This window comes from Grampus griseus (assembly GCF_964374135.1).
Source record: "Grampus griseus genome assembly, chromosome: 10".
Lineage (NCBI taxonomy): Eukaryota > Metazoa > Chordata > Mammalia > Artiodactyla > Delphinidae > Grampus > Grampus griseus.
Genome location: NC_139004.1, coordinates 83124589 through 83142986, shown reverse-complemented (window position 1 = coordinate 83142986; position 18398 = coordinate 83124589). Strand labels below are relative to the sequence as shown.

The window sequence follows — 18398 nt, the reverse complement described above, 5'->3', positions numbered from 1 at the left end:
TCCATTTGCATGGAATATCTTTTTCCATCCCCTCACTTTAAGTCTGAATGTGTCCCTAGGTCTGAAATGGGTCTCTTGTAGACAGCATATATATGGGTCTTGTTTTTGTATCCATTCAGCAAGCCTGTGTCTTGGTTGGAGCATTTAATCCATTCACATTTAAGGTAATTATCGATATGTATGTTCCTATTACCATTTTCTTAATTGTTTTGGGTTTGTTTTTGTAGGTTCTTTCCTTCTCTTGTGTTTCCCACTTAGAGAGGTTCCTTTAGCATTTGTTGTAGAGCTGGTTTGGTGGTGCTGAATTCTCTTAGCTTTTGCTTCTCCGTAAAGGTTTTGATTTCTCCATTGAATCTAAATGAGATCCTTGCCAGGTAGAGTAATCTTGGTTGTACGTTCTTCCCTTTCATCACTTTAAGTATACCATGCCACTCCCTTCTGGCTTGTAGAGTTTCTACTGAGAAATCAGCTGTTAACCTTATGTGAGTTCCCTTGTATGTTATTTGTCATTTTTCCCTTGCTGCTTTTAATAATTTTTCTTCGTCTTTAGTTTTTGCTAATTTGATTACTATGTGTCTCGGCATGTTTCTCCTTGGGTTTCTCCTGTATGGGACTCTCTGCACTTCCTGGACTTGGGTGGCTATTTCCTTTCCCATGTTAGGGAAGTTTCCAGCTATAATCTCTTCAAATATTTTATTGCATCCTTTCGCTCTCTCTTCTCCTTCTGGGACCCCTATAATGCGAATGTTGTTGCGTTTAATGTTGTCCCAGAGGTCTCTTAGGCTGTCCTCATTTCTTTTCATCCTTTTTTCTTTATTCTTTTCTGCAGCAGTGAATTCCACCATTCTGTCTTCCAGGTCACTTATCCATTCTTCTGCCTCAGGTATTCTGCTATTGATTCCTTCTAGTGTAGTTTTCATTTCAGTTATTGTATTGTTCATCTCTGTTTGATGGTTCTTTAATTCTTCTAGGTTTTTGTTAAACATTTCTTGCATCTTCTCGATCTTTGCCTCCATTCTTTTTCTGAGGTCCTGGATCATCTTCACTATCATTATTCTGAATTCTTTTTCTGGAAGGTTGCCTATCTCTACTTCATTTAGTTGTTTTTCTGGGGTTTTATCTTGTTTCTTCATCTGGTACATAGCCGTCTGCCTTTTCATCTTGTCTATCTTTCTGTGAATGTGGTTTTTGTTCCACAGGCTGCAGGATTGTAGTTCTTCTTGCTTCTGCTCAAGTGTTTTTATTACTAGGTTTGAAGAGAAGTGGAAAGTCATGGGGAAGTGTGACAGGACAGAAGGGTATAAACAAAGACAGTAAACTAGGGGAAGCTGAGCAAGGCCTGTTTCTTTGGATTCATCTTGGTCCCTCTGTTTTCAGAGGTGAGGATGCTCCTATCACAGGAGGGTCTTATGACCTGCTTCAGGGGTGAAGAGGAAGGTCAAAGAGTCCTTCCTGCACATGCTCGTTCTCAAATTCCTTCAGCTTAAAATATTCAGTATGTCAAGGTGCTATATTTGGGGTAGCATGTTCTGAACGTCATCAAATGCAGTTTCCTAAGGTCTCTGAGCCTGATCTGTAAAATGAGTGGCTTGCAATAGTGCTGTGATTCTCATACTCATTTATAAATCAAAATCACCTAGAGAGTTTTCCAAAAATACAGATTCCTGGATCCAAACTTGAGAATTCTGATTTAGTAGTTTCTGGGGGTTGGGGGTCCCAGGGCATCCATGCACTTAAAAACCTCTGCAAGAGATTCTGATCTGTGATGCCCTATCTGGCTGTAAAAAAGTCAGTCGATTATCCTACAGCTTGTTACTTTCTCTTGACATCATAGCTGGATTCTGATGTGAGAAGCTGCTGAGGTGGCAGGGGAACATCATTAAGAGAAAGCACAACTAAATCATCTGTGTGTCAAATGAGGCTAATTACACCAGCAAAACCTGCCCTGTCAGCATATGGATGAAATGCATAGTGGAAGCAGCTGGGAGAGATGTACCCACTTTCCCAACTCATTCAGCAAGATGGAAGTTAGCTGAAGCGGCACCCCTTACAGAAATGTCTAAATGTGTGTGATCATCAAAAACATTTGGTCACCAGAATAGAATTTGAATCTGAAAGCTTACAAGCAACAATTCCGATCACTTTCTGAGGATAGCTTCACACTTACATGCAAATGGTGGGTTTTCTATTTATACACATTTCCATCTAAAAGCCTCTGAGTTGCTCTCTGTAAGAACAGCAAGATTTTTTAAAGCGCTTTTGTTTTTTCCTGTTAATATAATGGTTTCTATCATGGAAGTGGTTTATTAAATGTATTACATTTTACAACTGCCTTTGTTTTTCTTTACATGTTTCTGTGGTTACCCATGAAATATGAGACTAGTAATATATAACATCTATTGAGGGTTTTACTCTGTGCCATGCACCATCCTACTTAATTTCCATATCTATATCTAGTTCAGTATCTATCTGTATCCTCATTTAGTTCCCTCATTAATTGAATATGATAAATATTACTGTCAGATCTCTTTTATATGATGAGCAATTTGGGTTAAGTTGCCCAGTATCACATAGTTACTAAGGAGTGGAACTGGGGTTTGAATCTGGCAGACTAATTCCAGAGCTTCTGCTTTTATATTTATTTATTTATTTATTTTTACTTTTTTTTTGTGGTACGCGGGCCTCTCACTGTTGTGGCCTCTCCCGTTGCGGAGCACAGGCTCCGGACGCGCAGGCTCAGCGGCCATGGCTCACGGGCCCAGCCGCTCCGCGGCATGTGGGATCTTCCAGGACCGGGGCACGAACCCGCATCCCCTGCATCGGCAGGCGGACTCTCAACCACTGCGCCACCAGGGAAGCCCCTGCTTTTATATTTATATCAGTATTTCCCAAAGTATGAATTTTGGAAAGTAATTACACAGGATATTAGTGATTTTTTTGCGATATGCGGGCCTCTCACTGTTGTGGCCTCTCCCGTTGCAGAGCACAGGCTCCGGACGCGCAGGCTCAGCGGCCATGGCTCACGGGCCCAGCTGCTCCGCGGCATGTGGGATCTTCCCGGACTGGGGCACGAACCCGTGTCCACTGCATCGGCAGGCGAACTCTCAACCACTGCACCACCAGGGAAGCCCATTAGTGGTTTTTAAAAGAAAACACCCATGAATTCAGTAAATAAGTTTGGGAAATATTGAGCTAAATAAATGGATTTCTTTCACATATGATTTCTCAGAGTCTCTAAAAGCTCATGTGTTTTACAAATCTCTAAAAGACAACTGCAGAATATAACATTTCCAAACCTCCTTGTACACAAAACTCTTTTTGGTACAGTCTCTTTAGACCACTGTTTGCAAGCTCCGTCTCTGAAATGATGGTCTGCAAATCAGTTGTGTAAAGTGGTCTACCTCGCTGCCTGCTGAGGCCAGGCTTTTATTTCCCTGTTACAGGACCAGGATGAAAGGAATCCTCACAGGAGAGAGGTCAATAGTAAGCTGTCACTATGCATCTGTGTTCTTTATTTTAAAATGATCATTCAAGTAAGTTGATAATATCTTTCTGGTGAATAGTTTAGCCATATATATGAAAAGTCTCTCAATCTTGGGGTGTTCAAAAAAAACCCCAGGGTAGGAAGAAAATAATAGCACGTCCACTTAAAACTTCTCACATTTAATTTTTTTGCATATGTTTTGTTATATAGGTGTATATATAAATTTAAATTCATTTATATTTATAAATGTTATAAATTTATATTGAAGAATAAGTTGACATATATTGAAGAATAAGTTGACATATATTGAAGAATAAGTTGACAATGTGTATTTTATATTTATGTATAAATATAATTATAAATTATGTGTAATATTGGAATAGTAACATATATATAATTTGCAAATAACTTAATATATATGTATTAGGGATGGGTAATAATAATATTGAGGGGATCACTTACCCATACATATAAAAAGCCCTTAATTTCCTCATATTCTTTGACCCAGCAATTTCACTTCTTGGAATATATTCAATTTATCCTAAAGAAATAACTTTGCATGTGTATTAATATTTAACTACAGGGGATATTTATTGAAGAAGTGCTTGTGAGCATTGAAAGCAGTCCAAATATCCAATAATTGGAGATTGGTTACATAAATTATGGTACTTCCATATAAAGAATCTTAACAGGGAGTTATTAAAAATTATGTAGTAGTAGGGCTTCCCTGGTGGCGCAGTGGATAAGAATCTGCCTGCCAATGCAGGGGATACAGGTTTGATCCCCGGTCCGGGAAGATCCCACATGCTGTGCAGCAACTAAGCTGTGCTCCACAACTACTGAGCTTGTGCTCTAGAGCCAGCAAGCCACAACTACTGAGCCTGTGTGCCACAACTACTGAAGCTCGCGTGCCTCAAGCCCGTGCTCTGCAACAAGAGAAGCCACCGGAATGAGAAGCCCATGCACCGCAATAAAGAGTAGCCCCCGCTTGCCGCAACTAGAAAAAGCCTGCGTGCAGCAATGAAGACCCAATGCAGCCAAAAATAAATAAATTAAAAAATTTAAAAAAATTATGTAGAAGTAGAATATACTATAACCTAGAAAAAAACCATGATTTTGTAAGTCAGAAAACAGATGACAAAAGATTATTGAGCTCATATGACTGTAAGAAGGGACTGACTGGAGTGATGAACCAAAATGTTAATGACGGTAGCTCTTAATGGTGCAATAAGAGGAAATTTTAAATTTCTTTATGCTTCCCTGTGTTATCCTAAGTTTTGTACAATAAATATATATTTTTGAATAAGCATTATGTTCATAAGTTTCAAAATCTGGCAATTATAAAAGGGTATACAGTAACAAAGTCTTTTTTGCTAGTCCTGTCTCCCAGACAACCCATTTCTTTCTCCAGTAGCATCCATTGTTATTGGTTTCTTGTGTATCTTTCCAAGGATCTGTTGATAAAATCTGTATATATACATATATTCTTTTTACCCTTTATCACACAAAGAACATACAATACACTGTTTTGTAGTTTGCTACATTGAATAATCTTGAGCACGTATTATTTCACCCATGTGGGAGTGTATCTGTAGGATACATTCCTAAAAGTGGAATGGCTGGTCAAAGAAAATGTACATTTGTCATTTGGATAAATATTGCCATATCGTCCTCTGAAGTTATGAAAAAATCTTTTCATGATTTCTGCCAGTACTTTAATGGTTTGGGTTTTTTTTTTAACATTTCAATTTAGATCCCTTTAAATTTTTATCCTGGCTTAATGGATACTTAATAAGAAAAACAAATTATTTAAAACATTAAACTCCTCACTCATAGTGGAAATTCAAGGGCTCGTTGTCCCCATCTGTTAGATCACAGGATCTAGATGCAAATAAGGACATCTTGCAAAGGTTCAGTTTACGCAGCGGGTAACATAGCCAGACCTCTGCTCAGCTGTGTGCAGGTTTATTTCCTTCCAGAGTCTCATGGTAGTGAAGAATCAAGCCCTGAGAGCTTGATTTCCACCTGCATATGAATTTTTCACTTCAGTAGAACTGAGGTCGCTGTTTGGATTTTCCTCCTGAAATATTGTAAGTTGCTTTCATCATTTAAATAAAAAGAAGTGGACTCCCCTGCAGGACTGGGGTATGTGTGTATGGGCTGCATGACTTAGTGTAGGACAATGTGAGAGCACATAGGAAGAGAACTAATTTTACTCCTACAGGGAGTCTGGAGACCTGTTACTCGCTGGCAAACCTAAGCAGCTGTACTGAAATGTCAGATGGATTTGCACAGCTGACTCAAGTTGCCGAAAAGAGAGGAGCATAGTAATTCCATAAATTGACCCTCTCCAGCCAAGCCCTGCTTAATATAGTTACGGCTTGAGCTTAGCGGCAGTCACTCCTAGAGGCTCAGCAAACACCACTGGGGTTCTTGGGGGGAAAAAAAATCTCTCAAGGTGGTATTGAACTGGGACGCTTGGTAACTGGGGGAACTTCTTGAGAGTTTTTTCTTTTTTTATATCTTCTCTGATTATTTCTCCTTTTCTAATAAAGTATAGAAAAGTATAGAAAAGAATCATGTCGGAACACAGCAGGAATTCAGATCAAGAAGAACTCTTTGATGGGGAGATTGATGAAGATGAAATCTTGGCCAACTTGTCCCCAGAAGAGCTTAAGGAACTGCAGTTGGAAATGGAGGTGATGGCCCCTGACCCCAGGCTTCCCGTGGGAATGATTCAGAAGGATCAGACTGACAAGCCACCAACAGGGAACTTCGACCATAAATCTCTCGTTGATTATATGTATTGGCAAAAGGCATCCAGACGCATGCTGGAAGACGAACGTGTTCCTGTTACCTTTGTGTCATCCAAGGTAACTGGGGATTTGTATACAACAGAGAAATGGCTGCCTGGGCTGGGCTGGCACGTGTCCCTGTGGTAACTGTCATTTCTCAAGACTCTATGTTTTGTCGACACTTATAGATAAATCAGAATATTTCATCCTACGCCAGATGGGAACTTTCTTTAACACTTACATGGTATAACTGGGAGGAAAAAGTGGTAATTTCTTGTAAATATCTCTTTAAAAAAATTGCCACGGGGTTTCTTGTGCAGGAAAGCCTATATTCTGTAGGCATGATACTTAATGAATTAACTCATAACCCAGAAGCATTTGTCCTTTATGCTTTTTTTGGCTCACAGAACCCTTTAAGAAGCTGAAGAAGGCTCTCCGTTCTCTCCTTCCATCACATGCATACACATACAATGTTTCACATACAATCTCAAGGGTGTCACAGTCCCCCTGAAGTCCAGCCACAGGCTCTGCAATTAAACCAAGTCAAATAACCAAAAAATCCAGTAATACCACAGTACATTGGATATCAGTGGTGAATTTAGAAGTTGATGATGTTAAGCTGTTTTAAAGATAGTTCATTCTTTAAATATGTTCCTTATATGAAAAGTAGAATTGTGGTCCACTCTGGACTTGTGTATCAGCACATTGTTTTAAATGTTTCACTTAAAAATGACTTGGCAAAAATAAGACAGAGATCCCCACAGGTAAAGTCTCTTGTAGTTATGCCTGCTAATATTGATATATCTTGTCACATTACCATCACGCTGGCTATAATTTTAGGAAAGTTATAAACTGATTTCATGGCCAGGGGAATTTAAACATGTACTGCACTCAAGAAAATGAGTTGCTGGCTTGATCAGGTTAGAGTGTAAGGTACAATTTGCAGACGTTTTACAACTAGAGTAAAAGCCAGTTCTATATGAACACCAATTTCAGAGGAAAAAACAAATTGGGTACTTTTAACACTTTTTCTTCCTTTGGTATAATTTAAACAGCTTGATAGTTGGCTCCCCCTGCTGAGACAAATGAGAAATGCAAAGGTGAAGGCTTCAGAGTTAAGGTGTCAATTGTCAATTCCAGCCTATAATGTTATAAGCAGTAAAATCAAGTTCTTATTTTTTTAATTACAGGTTTATTTTTTATTGAGATAACATTGATTGATAACACTATGTAAGTTTCATGTGTACAACATTATATTTCTACTTCTATATACCCTACAGTATGCTCACCACCAAAAATTTAGTTTCCATCCGTCACCATACAGTTGATCCCCTTTACCCATTTCGTCCTCCCAAGATCAAGTTCTTACTCAGATGAGCCTGTGTGTCAAACTGCTACATCAGCTTTCAAAATGACACCTATGAGGTACACATACATTTTGGGAAAATGTGCTAATTGATGTGCAAACATTTAATAAACATTATTGATATGACTGTCATTTTCCTTCCCAGACTAAGCAGTTGTTTCTAAATCTCTACTAATCCTGTCCGCTTTTGTAGCTGGCTTTGCCTCCTAGACACTTTCCTTCCAAAGGAACTGGACTATAAAGCCTGTCCCTGGAGTATCCAGGATAGTTTTCCCAGAGCTGAGCAAACAAAAATCAAAGTTTAAGGGTTTTGTTATGTTCCAAATATCAAACTGCTCTCATTTTCCCCACAGTGTCTTATTTTCAGGGAAACTTGTTGTACACATTACATTAGATTGGCAAACATATTATGTAAATTTTGGTTAGGGCAATAAGGAAATTATTGTGTAACACAGAGCTATTGAATACAAAGATGCCTATTCAGCTATATACAAAACAAAGATTTCAATGAATGGATAAATCCATAAGGTTTTCAAAACAAATAATTTTTAACTGCTTCGGGAACCGAACCCCATCTTTAAAAACAATAGAGGGTCTGAAAACAAAATTAACTAGGCTTAATTTTAACACAGGGGATGAGAAAAACACAGCCAAAAACTGTGTTCGTGCCTGTGTGTGCCTATAAAAATTTATCTTTATTTTAGTTGAAAAACTAATATGTGTACTTGGTTTTAAAAAAACTTAGTCTAGAATTATATAACGTAAAAAGTGAAGATCCCCTCGATCCTTCGTTTTCTCAGTTATCTCAATGGTTACCTCTCTTCCTCAGAGACAAGTACTTACTTGGTAAGCATTACAAGTCTGTTTTTTCTACACATTTATTAACTTTGATATATATTGTGTGTATATATGTATACACATAAATACGTAAACAAATGGAATACTATGCCTACAGCTTATTTGCTTCCTTCTTTCACTTAGTAATAAATCTTCTTATTCTCTCCAGTAACTAGCGCTGCTCTTCATATTTCTATGTGAAGAAACCCTCATGACATGTATTCTAACCCTCATAAACCCTGCTATGTGTTCTAACCCTCATAAACTTCTCTTTTAGGGAAAAACTCAAGAACAGCATGAAGAAATAGACACAAGTAATAAAAATGTGTCCCAGTATTTAAAAGAAAAGCTTAATAATGAAATCACTGCACATAAAACAGAATCACAGGGCAGTGACAATGTCCAAGAAACAAATAGTGAAGATAACGAAGGTGATGTGGAAGATGAAGAAGATGATGCAGAAGATGATGAAGAAGATGATGCAGAAGATGAAGAAGATGATGCAGAAGATGAAGAAGATGAGGGAAAAGAAGACAGTGAAGAGAGTGATGAGAAAACAAAAAGAGAAGAGGAAGGTGAGGTAAAGGAGCAAATCAGAAATGGTGAGAACAACAGCCAACAGGTAACTGATAAAGTAACCGAAGAACAGAAAGACAGACCAGAGGCCCAAGAAAAAAGTGAGAAAAAAATATCAAAATTAGATCCCAAAAAGCTAGCTCTAGATACCAGTTTTTTGAAGGTAAGCGCAAGGCCTTCCGGAAACCAAACGGACCTAGATGGGAGCTTAAGGCGAGTGAGACAAAATGACCCTGACATGAAGGAACTCAACCTGAACAACATTGAAAACATCCCCAAAGAAATGTTGCTGGACTTTGTCAACGCGATGAAGAAAAACAAACACATCAAAACCTTCAGTTTAGCCAACGTGGGTGCGGATGAGAACCTAGCATTCGCCCTGGCCAACATGTTGCGTGAAAACAGGAGCATTACCACTCTTAACGTCGAGTCCAATTTCATCACAGGCAAGGGAATCGTGGCCATCATGAGGTGTCTCCAGTTTAATGAGACACTAACCGAACTTCGGTTCCACAATCAGAGGCATATGTTGGGCCACCATGCTGAAATGGAGATAGCCAGGCTTCTGAAGGCAAATGACACTCTCCTGAAGATGGGCTACCATTTTGAGCTTCCAGGTCCCAGAATGGTGGTAACCAACCTGCTCACCAGGAATCAGGATAGACAAAGGCAGAAAAGACAAGAAGAACAGAAACAGCAGCAACTCAAAGAGCAGAGGAAGTTAATAGCCATGTTGGAGAACGGGTTGGGGCTGCCACCTGGGATGTGGGAGACGCTGCGGGGACCAGTGCCCGATTCTGGGACGCAGGAGTTCCTCCAGCCTCCTCTTCCTCTTCCTCCTCGACCTCCCAGCTCCCACGCAGTCCCCTTCAGTCGACAAAATGAAACGACGAAAAAGCCGTCGCACGCTCCGAAGTACAGGCCGGACACTGACACCTTCCGCATGGTAAAGCTAAAGAGGATCCAGCGCAAATCCCGGATGCCGGAAGCCAGAGAATCAGCCGAGAAAACCAACCTCAAAGACGTGATCAAAACGCTCAAACCAGTGCCGAGAAATAGGCCACCCCCGCTGGTGGAAATCACCCCCAGAGATCAGCTCCTGAACGACATTCGTCACAGTAACATCGCCTATCTTAAACCTGTAAGTAGGAGGTGGGAGAAATGGTGAACACACACCACGATAGATGTCTCCCAACTCTCTTCCCTGCTCATTTGGACACCAGGAGATTGTCATTAACTGAGGGAAATCCGTCAGCATTACTGGTAGATCTAAATGATTGGTTATCCTCAAAGACACACATCTATATAACTTCTGTAACGATGATACTAATAGCTAACATCTATTGAGCACTTACTATGGGCCAGATTCATTATATGAATTAACTTTTACAGTCACTTTAACAACCCTATAAGGCCCGTATTATTGTTCTCCCTGTTTTATAAAAAGGAAACTGAGGATTAGGGATGTTAAAAAACATGTCTAGGAGAAACAGCTCAGAAGTGGTAGAGTTGACTTTGAAATCCAGTTCTGAGTCCAGGGTCAAGCTTTTATTCCCTCCAGCCACACAGAGCTGACACAAGCAGAGATCCCCAGGGACCTGCTGCAGGAATAAATAAGAGTGAGGCCTAATTAGGCCAATGTTTGTAGATGAGTGCTTCCATAGTGCTTGAAAAAACAGTTCTTTTTTAGTAGATGAATGGAGACTACCTGCAATTGCAATTATACTCTTTATTTTTTAGGTGGGCGGAAAATAATAAACTTCAGATTAATATCTCTATGAATAAATGGAGCTTTAAAATATTTTACTATTATTTCAGTTTTCATATTTACTATACTATGATTCACTATTACTCATGCTGATAGGCGAAAATGTTCTATTCCTTGCAGCTTAAGTTATAGAAACAAATGTTTTTATAGTCATTACTATGGCGGCATTTATGGAGGCTGAAAGGTGCGTGTCCAAAGACCACAGGTGGTTGATAATTAACTATTGTTTTAAAATCTAGTATGTAATTTAGCCAAGATATTACATTGACAAAATAGTCAATATATTATTTCATCATAGAGAGTCAGTTTTTGTCAAGATGTTTTAAACAGGTTTCCATGTAAGCTTGTCCTTTTTCTGCTTTTAAAGAGTTTTATATTCTCAAACAATACAGGGAATTCCCTGGCGGTCCAGTGGTTAGGACGCAGCACTTTCACTGCCGAGGGCCCAGATTCAGTCCGTGGTCCGGGAACTAAGATGCTGCAAGCCGCGTGGTGTGGCCACAAAAAAAGAAAAAAAAACCCAAACAACCCAATATAATTGGTTCTTATATATACACATGTATGTTCCTTATTCCCATCTCCTAGTAATGCACAATTGACAGCATTTTATTCTTCTGAATCAAAGATGACTTTCAACTGTGATTTAGAGGGTCTCTGATTCTTCTTGGGGCAGGGGGCAAGGTGACAGCACTAGAGGTCCCATGAGATCAGGCAAGAGGCCTTTGCCTGCCCTTGGGCACAACATCAACACTTTTTGTACCTGCTCTTCTCCAGGCAGCCAGACCTCTGTAGGGGATGGATCAGGGTGTTGTTCTGAGAGAGGCTAGTGCTCTCACTCTGTAACCAGTTGTCAAGGCAAATCCAAGATGCCTTGGTGGCTAGACAATCAGAAAATGACATTAAGAGGAATCTTTTTTTTTTTTTTTTTTTTTTTGCGGTACGCGGGCCTCTCACTGTTGTGGCCTCTCCCGTTGCGGAGCACAGGCTCCAGATGCACAGGCTCAGCGGCCATGGCTCATGGGCCCAGCTGCTCCGTGGCATGTGGGATATTCCCGGACCGGGGCACGAACCCATGTCCCCTGCATCGACAGGTGGACTCTCAACCACTGCGCCACCAGGGAAGCCCAAGAGAAATCTTTTTAAAATCTGCATTAAAGGTGGCACGTGGATTCAGAGTAGACAAGAGAATGAAGTTTAAATGATCATCTGACCCCACTCCCTGCCTTCTCAGGGAATGTTCTGCTGAGCAAATCGGCTTTCCCCGGAGTTGGCTGCATTTCATCCATCTGCTTACCCATTATTGCAATAAATATTGGTATAGCGCTGCCATGTATCAGGCACCATCAGCAGGGAATAGGACAGGTATAGTCTTAACTTCATGGAGCTTACAGTGTTGGTTTTATCATTTTTACAGTCAAGACACTGCCTTTTAGTCGAGTGAGAACACTTCAGCTTGGGGTCTAGATTCTAGAGCAAAAGGCATTAAGGTAAATGCATGATAATCATTACCAAAATGCCACACCCTACTAAGTAGTACGTTTTTCATTTTCAATAAATTCTAAAGTGCTATCAGGTTTTTTTAAAAATTATTTATTTATTTATCTCTGGCTGCATTGCGTCTTCGTTGCTGCGCGCCATCTTTCTCTAGTTGCAGCGAGCGGGGGCTACTCTTTGTTGTGGTGCGCGGGCTTCTCACTGCGGTGGTTTCTCTTGTTGCACAGCAAGGGCTCTAGGCGCGCGGGCTTCAGTAGTTGTGGCTCGTGGGCTCTAGAGCTCAGGCTCAGTAGTTGTGGCTCACGGGCTTAGTTGCTCCCTGGCATGTGGGATCTTCTCGGACCAGAGCTCGAACCCGTGTCCCCTGTACTGGCAAGCAGATTCTTAACCACTGTGCCACCAGGGAAGTCCCAAGTGCTATCAGTTTTGAGTTGTGTTTTGTTTGTTTTTAATGTCCGCTAAGGAAGAAAAATATGCAGCAAAGTGAACTCTGACACGGTTTGTGAATGGTGGTCTTGCATATCAGCCTTTGCTTTGCAATGTCTTTTATCTATGCAAGGGACTGGCATCTTCTGCTTTCATTTGCCTGGCTTGGCTTGCAATAGACATCCCTTGATATGTATCTCAGATACAAAATGTCATGCAACTTCATCAACGTGGTCCTTTAAAATGCTCTGCAAGAAAAATGTGAAAATGCATTGTCCAACTGACAAAAATTCACTTGACTGACATCAGTTCGCTCCCTCCTGCTGTGTTTTTGCGCCTTGCTGCATACATAATAAATGTCTGCTTTAATGCCGACTCACAGTGTAATCTCTCTTAAAAGACATTTTTTATCTTTTAATTTGAAATCATTTGAGACATGTGGAAGTTCAAAATAGTAGAATTCTTACAAGCCCAACACATTTTGTCATATTTGCTTTGTCATTCTTTAAAGGATAGTTTAAATGGCAGTACATTTGCACGTGTGCAATTCCAGCAGGGCACAGAGCCCAGTGGAAGTGCTGATGGTATGAAAACCTATACTGTGTTTGTGCTCCCACCTGCAACCGACTATTGTAAAACACCGTTGACTGTAAGATGCTTTCTGATGTCAGGGATACGGAAACAGCGAAAAATGTGCATCTTAGACTCAGTAAAATGCTGTAAATGCCATCAGTGGTGATACCACAAGATCCCAGCAGAAAGGGCTATTTTTGGCTGGTCAAATGAGACACATCCACACTCACTTGAAGGAGGTGAAACTAAAGGTTATGGGTTTTCCCCCCCCCACTTGTGTTGGAGGATAGAGATGCTCTCTAAATCCCTGGATTTTCACATATGAAGTTAAAACCCAATTTGGAAATCTTATAATTGTTTTTACTGATGCTCCTAACTAAAACATTGAATGTCCATAAACATACATAGAAATTATTTATTTTTAAAGGAAAAATGATTATTTTTTCTCTCATGGACTTGGAAATATTATTTTTCTGTTTTCTAGAGCATAGCTCATGAGGTAGTTTATATTTTAAATTTGTATTTTTTCCTTTTAGTGGTTATTCTCTCCCCATCTCATGCTTCTGGCTTGGGATCCCTGAAATGAAGTTTCTAGCAGAGAATGAAGGGAAGTCTGTATACTTGCTTGGCTCAAATGCTACCTCTTCCAAAAAGCTTCCCATTTAATTCAGTTTAAGAGAGATGTATTCTGGGGGCCAGGTATTGAAAACTAGTGGACTGTAAGCCCGATTTGCAGGCCTGTTTTGTTTGGCTTGGGTCTTGTTGTACGAGTTATAAAATATCACATGATAATATGCAGATACCTGGGAGCATTTGAAACATCAGATCCAGCCACACGGGGCCTGCATGTGCATGGCACAAATAAGCTGGATCTGTGTTGACTTCTCCCTTGAGATAGGTAATGGACTCTCCAGTTTTTCCTCAGTCTCCACCATGCCCTACTGCCTAATATCTGGCCTTTTTCACTCATTTACATTACTTATTTGACTGCTGTAGAATTTTTTGGTTTGTCACGTTGTTCTTATTGTTTTAAGCTATGTTTTAAAAGCCTTTGTCTTGTCTAACTGAATTTACTAATCGCTCATTTATTTCCCTCTGAGTTGATAACTCTGAGTCAATGTGATGCCAGCCCAAAACAAAGACGTTAGGCTTGTATGGGCTTATCCCTCCCTGGTAAATGTATGATTTCCTTTCCTCTTTAAAAATTTGGTGGTCCGCTCACTGCCTACCATCCCAGATGAGTATCTGTACTTTTCATTGAGATAAAAATCTCATCTGCAGCAACTATTCAATTTACTGAGGTCAACTGCGTTTATATCATATGCAAGTTTCGGTGCCAAACACGGTAACTTTTAACATTCAGTTAATTTTACTTTGGGCTCACCTATGTGTGTCTGGACTGGTTTCACCTAGGTGCCTAAAGACATGACTAAATGTCTCCTTCAGAAAGATTTCAGTATAATAATTTCCCGAGCAGCCTTAATTGGCCAAAAGACTCCGTGACACATTAGCAGTTGTTACGATTACAAAAATGTAAGAACATAGACTCCTGAGTCTTCATCTCTGGCCATTTTTTTCTTTGCCTCATTTATAAAATATCCTATTTCTTTTGAAGTAGGATCTCTAGATTCTGTCCTTTTGCAGTTTTCTCCTTTTTCCCATCTTAGCTTCTCCCTTTGTTTCGATTATCACATAATCTAGGACAATCCCCAAATTTCCCTTTCCCTTTAGATCACTCAGGGTTTTCTCAGTACCTTCATTCAATCTGTCCCCAAACCAAGCTTTTCCTTTCTAGATTTAGTTGTTGTTTCTGGTTCCCAATTTCCCATGCTGTCTCCATTCTCTCACACATTCAAGTCTGAAGCCTCAGAGTTCCCTTCAGTTCCTTCCTTTTTTCCGTCCCTTTTTTTTCCTTAAAAATACCCCAAAACCCAAGAACCCAAACCTACCAGAATCTCCAAGAGCCAAGGCCAAATCTAGATCAGAGCTTTAGAAGTGTTATACTCTTGACAGAGGGAGTCTCCACAGAAGAAAGCAATGTAACGTTTCAAACTCATCTCAAAAGAGCAAAAGTGGACTAGAATTATACAGACCAGGAACTGCCCTTCCCTAATACCTAGTGGAAGAAAGAGTTTTTGATGGACAACTTTTCTAAAGTCTGTGATAGTGATTCCTAAATTTTAGCATGCATCAAAAGCACCTGGAAGGCTGAATACAGATTACTGAGCCCATCTCTAGAGTTTCTGATTCAGTAGGTCTTGGATGGGGCCTGAGAATTTGCATTTCTGACAAGTTCCTTGGCAATGCTGATGCTGCTCGCTTGGAGACTACACTTGGACAACCACGCTTCAGTAACATCTATGGCAAACCATACCTCCTGAATTTTTCCCCTGAAGGACCTTCTTTTCCTCTCTCCCCACAACACTTTGCTCAGTTACTTATTTTCTATCTCTGTCTTTCAAAATATATCCAACAGACTCGACTCAACACTTACAACAAAAGAAATGAAACCAAACATCAGTGGGGAATACCCTTCCTGTCTCTTTCCACTGCCCCTCACTTGTACCTCGCTTTCAGCATCTTCCACATAGTGCCTTAAGTTGACAGCTCTTACAGGCACACTGTAGGTCTCCTAGTGGATTCTGAGTTCCTCAAGGTAGGTCTTCCTCATCTATGTCCTGGACACCCATTGAGGTGTTGGTCCAGAGCAGGAACTGCAGTCCCGTGTGCTGAATTAAACAACCCCTGCTGAAATGGGTCTTCCCATCCTTCCCAATTGCTCCCAGTCTCTGTGGGTGTATGTATGTGTGTGTGTGTGCACTGTGTAACGCTATACACACGCACTTTTTAAAGAAACTAATTTTAAGCAACAGGTGAAGGGGGAACAAGGCCCCCTAACAATAATGCGAATTGATTCTTGTTTGTTGGAAGTTTTCTATTTTTGTAACATCAGATCTAGCTATCTTTTCCTTTATGGTTTCTGTCTTTTGTGTTCTGCTTAGAAATGGCTTTTTTGAACCTTATTAAAATATTTGCCTATCTTTCTTGCTGCTTTTAGAACTTTTGGTTTTTTAAAAATATTCCATATTATAGATGAATTAAAGGGTTAGATGTTAGAAGTAAGTAGGAAGCAAGAAGTCTGCTATTTTATTTCTTTGCCAAATAGCTAACCACTGATCATTTAGTGACCCATTCTTTTCTCCAGTGATCTGAACTGCCAGTTTGGGCATATTTTAAATTAGTTAATATGTCTCTGGGTTTACTATGTTTGGGCATTGCCACGTTTCACTTTTCAAAGTATTTTTATTAATTTGGAACCCTTCTATGCATATAAACATATATCAGGAATAACATACTATAAAAATATTTTTTCCATTCAATAATACAAAGAACACAGTTTTGACTATTTGTTACAGCTCTGCAGTTATTTTAAATAACTGGCATTATATATTTTGTTTATTGGTGGTGTTCACTGTTGGTGTTCTCCTTGGATGGCCCTTACCAATCTGTAGTCACACCCCTCCTCTCCTGAAAGTCTGACACTAGGGAGGGAGAGAGTCAGAGCACATGGAGGACCCTTTGGTTTGAAGGCTGTGCAGGTAGCAGCAACACATCCCAAGTTCTCTCCAATGGGCAGGATGTTGGGAAACCTTTTGACGCAAAGGTTGTGGGCAGAGAACTGGCTAAGAGGGTCCATGGTAGATGGCCAAAATGGTTCCTCACGTTGGCAGGTGGACACGGGCCATAGAAGGAGAGACATTTTAAAGTCATTATTATACAAACTCTGAGTGTCCTTTGGACTCTGTCAGTGTTCTCTGAAAGGCACATCCATGATGGATGAGTCATTCTCCTAAAATATAACAGCACTTGAAACCGGTTAAGAACTTACCTTATCTTTAAGTTGTTCCTGTGAATCAAAGCTCAAAGTTGATTTGCAGTCAGACTTATGCTACTCTTTTGCAATTTTTTTGCCCTTGGGCATTCTCCAAGTACTGTTGTAATATTTGGTGAGTATCACATCAGGAATGTGCTTTAAAGAGGAAAGACCAGTTCTTAAAAGAACATACATTTTATATTCTTATGGTGGTATTTGTTTGGTGAGTATTTCAATACTCAGGAAGGCATTGAAATCAGGCAGATCTAGGTTCAAATCCAGCTCTGCCACTTCCTAGCCCTGTGACCTGAAGCAAATTGCTTAATCTCTCTGAGCCTGTTCCCTCTTTCCAAGGTGGTTGTAAGATGAAATGAGGCAATGCTTTCAAAAGAAGTGTTAATGTTGATCACTAACTTGTATTACTTAATCCTTATGGTAGCCTTGTGAACAAGACACTGTCATTTTATAGCGGAGAAAATTGATGCCCAATACCATGCAACTAGTAAGTGCTAGTTCCAGGATTTGAAACAGGCGGAGTCCAGCACCCACCCTCTTGTGTATGTGATAAGCTTCACCACGTGCTCAGAACCCCTGGAGCTGTCCCGTCATCAGTAAATGCCCACTTCATGGTGGCTGTGGCTACCATTGTGGCTATTATCATGATCTAAGGGGTCTCTCTGGCCAGAATTTCTAATCCGCTTTACACCCTTTGAGGCATGTACATTTTGTCATTTTTGCTGTAAAACACTTGCATATCTAGGATTAATTTTTCTCCTCTTTTCAAATGCTTAAATCACAGGTGCAGCTGCCAAAAGAGCTGGAATAAGAGGCAACAGAATAATCTCGGAGAAGGAATTGACATAATGACTCTTGGATTAATTCGGAGACTGTTTCAGCAGCACACTTCTGGATCCAGGTGGTGGAACTGGGAACATTGCTAACTGATACGCGTATTTTGTAAAAGGCTTTGGCCCGTGACAAAACAGGGGCTGAAAAGGCAGGGGGAAGGAGATAAAATATGAATAGTCAGGGCAAGATTTTCTACTTCCAATCAGTTGGAGTGACTTAGGTGAAACTGAGTCTTCTAGCAGAAGTGAATTTTTTCGTAAACATTTGCTTTATTATTGCTTTCTTCTGGTACATAACAATAAATACTGTAGCGGTGTTAACTATTATATTCCCATTTTTTCCTCCTTCCGTCTGCT

General features: G+C 40.1%; 1 protein-coding gene across 1 annotated transcript; it reads left to right on the top strand.

Moving 5' to 3' along the window:
- The first annotated feature begins 5427 nt into the window (after positions 1-5427).
- LMOD3 (leiomodin 3) lies at positions 5428-18363 on the top strand. Its single transcript, XM_082663470.1, has 4 exons — positions 5428-5574; positions 6040-6357; positions 8760-10199; positions 17993-18363. Exons 2-4 carry the CDS (start codon positions 6064-6066, stop codon positions 18017-18019), a joined length of 1761 nt encoding a protein of 586 aa, XP_082519596.1. The 5' UTR covers positions 5428-5574; positions 6040-6063; the 3' UTR covers positions 18020-18363.
- Positions 18364-18398: the final 35 nt, after the last annotated feature.